General features: G+C 45.5%; 1 protein-coding gene across 1 annotated transcript in view; it reads right to left on the bottom strand.

Moving 5' to 3' along the window:
• SBNO1 (strawberry notch homolog 1 (Drosophila)) overlaps positions 1–2,687 on the bottom strand; it is a 100,875-nt gene that overhangs the window by 75,533 nt on the left and 22,655 nt on the right. The window contains exon 3 of the mRNA XM_011948584.1: positions 639–743. Within this exon, the coding sequence (XP_011803974.1) occupies positions 639–743 (105 nt within the window). The remainder of the gene's footprint in view (positions 1–638; positions 744–2,687) is intronic.

Below are 2,687 nucleotides of genomic sequence, written 5' to 3'. Positions count from 1 at the left end.
CAGCTGATTTTTTGTATTTTTAGTAGAGACGGGGTTTCACCGTGTTAGCCAGGATGGTCTCGATCTCCTGACCTTGTGATCCACCCGCCCCAGCCTCCAAAAGTGTTGGGGTTACAGGCGTGAGCCACTACGCCCGACCTCTTTTTTTCATTTTTTGCTATGAAGTCTTGCTCTGTCACCCAGGCTAGAGTGCAGTGGTTTGGTCTCGGCTCACTGCAACCTCCACTTCCTGGGTTCAAGAGATTCTCCTGCCTCAGCCTCCCAAGTAGCTATGACTATAGGCGTGCACCACCACACCCAGCTAATTTTTGTATTTTTAGTAGAGATAGAGATGGGGTTTCACCATGTTGGCCAGGCTGGCCTTGAACTCCTGACCTCAAGTGATCCATCCACCTTGGCCTCCCAAAGTGCCAGGATTATAGGTATGAACCACCATGCACAGCCCGTTTCTTCTTTTATAGAGATGGAGTCTTGCCATTTTGCTCAAGCTGGTCTTGAATTCTTCGGCTCAAGCAATCCTCCTACCTCAGCCTCTCAAAGTGCTGAGAATACAGGTGCGAACCACCACACCTGGCCATGTTTTCTCACTACGGTTCTAAACTATTTTAGAAGTAAGGACAAATCTACGTAATTCTTACCCTCACATTTAATAGTGCTGGAGTAGGTACAACCTCTGGTTCTTGTTTAACAGGAACTGCTGCTTCGGTCTCCAAACCTAGTTCTAATGCACTAAGTGGCACTGACTGGAGAGAAAACAACATCAGACAAAATATAAAGGACAGCAGTAAATTCTGTTTCAAGGACAAGATTTGCATCTATTAAAAAATATCAAGCTTAACATTCAAACGGAGGTGAAATCACTAACAGCAGATATAATGTAACAATCTCTGCAAGCACAAGATCTCCACAAAACTATACTAACAATTCCTTTTTAAAAACATTTTTGTAGGCCGGGTGTGGTGGCTCATGCCTGTAATCTCAGCACTTTGGGAGGCCAAGGCAGGTGGATCACAAGGTCAGGAGATTGAGACCATCCTGGATGACACGGTGAAACTCTGTATCTACTAAAAATACAAAAAATCAGCCAAGTGTAGTGGTGAGCACCTGTAGTCCCGGCCACTCGGGAGGCTGCGGCAGGAGAATGGCATGAACCTGGGAGGCAGAGCTTGCAGTGAGTGGAGATCGCGCCACTGCATTCCGGCCTAGGCGAGAGAGGGAGACTCAGTCTCAAAAAAATAAATATATAAATAAAACAAAAAATAAAAACATTAGCCAGGCGTGGAGGCAGGCGCCTGTAATCCCAGCTACTCGGGAGGCTGAGGCAGGAGAATTGCTTGAACCTGAGAGTTGGAGGTTGCAGTAAGCCAAGACTGTGCCACTGCACTCCAGCCTGGGTGACAGAGTGAGACTCTGTCTCAAAAACAAAAAACAAAAAATTTTTTTTTAGTCTTTTTTTTTTTTTTTTAAGGTTAGTCAGGTGGGAGTAGAGGAGAAACAAAGAAATCTGTAACTGGCTGTGATCAATGAGCTATAAACAACACTGCACTCGGACCAGTCTATTTTTTTATTTTTCAGAAACAAGGTCTTGCTCTGTCACCCAGGCTAAAGTACAGTGGCACGATAACAACTCACAATAGCCTCAAACTCCTGAGCTCAAGCGATCCTCCCACCTCAGCCTCCTGGGTAGCTGGGACATCAAGCACACACAACTACGGCCAGTTAATTTTATTTAACTTTTTGTAGAGACAAGGTCTCGCTACGTTGCCCAGGCTGGTCTCAAACTCCTGGGCTCAAGCAATCCTTCAGTCTCAGCCTCCCTAAGTGCTGGGATTACTGGCATGAGACACCGTGCCCAGCCAGAATCTTACATTTTTGCTTTCAGAGAATGTATATGGTGAAGTCACAGAAGAATATCCCTAAATAATTAAACAACTATTAAGGAAATTAAAGATACTCCCACAAGAACACTAAACATCTCTTACACTTTCTGTACATTTATAATATCAAAGCAGAAAAAGTGTTTTTTTTTGCCTCATAAATCAAAGTGAGTATCAACATAAAAATAACATTTAGCCGGGCACAGTGGCTCACACCTGTAATCCCAGCACTTTGGGAGGCTGAGGCAGGCAGATCACAAGGTCAGGAGTTCGAGACCAGCCTGAACAACATGGTGAAATCCCATCTCTACTGAAAATACAAAAATTAGCCAGGCGTGGTGGCCCACGCCTGTAATCCCAACTACTCAGGAGGCTGAGGCAAGAGAATTTTGAACAGAGGTCGCAGTGAGCCGAGATGGTGCCACTGCACTCCAGCCTGGGCAACAGAGTGAGACTCCGTCTCAAAAAAAAAAAAAAAAAAATTAACACATGTATCTAAAATTAAGGCTTCACAAGTATATTTAAAATTGGGCCGAGCTTGGCTCGCACCTGTAATCCCAACACTTTGGGAGGCTGAGGTGGGCAATCGCTTGAGCTCAGGAGTTCAAGACCAGCCTGGGGCAACATGGCAAATGCTGCCTCTACAAAAAAGACAAAAAATTAGCTGGGCGTGGTGGCGTGTGCCTATAGTCCCAGCTACTTAAGAGGCTGAGGCAGAAGGATTGCTTGAGCCTGGGAGGTTGAGGCTTCAGTGAGCCATGATTCCACCACTGCACTCCAGTCTGGGCCACAGAGTGAGACTATCTCAAA

Source organism: Colobus angolensis, unplaced genomic scaffold, assembly GCF_000951035.1.
Source record: "Colobus angolensis palliatus isolate OR3802 unplaced genomic scaffold, Cang.pa_1.0 Scaffold28, whole genome shotgun sequence".
Lineage (NCBI taxonomy): Eukaryota > Metazoa > Chordata > Mammalia > Primates > Cercopithecidae > Colobus > Colobus angolensis.
The sequence above is the reverse complement of the archived record's forward strand: the minus strand, read 5'-3'. Positions and strand labels throughout refer to the sequence as shown.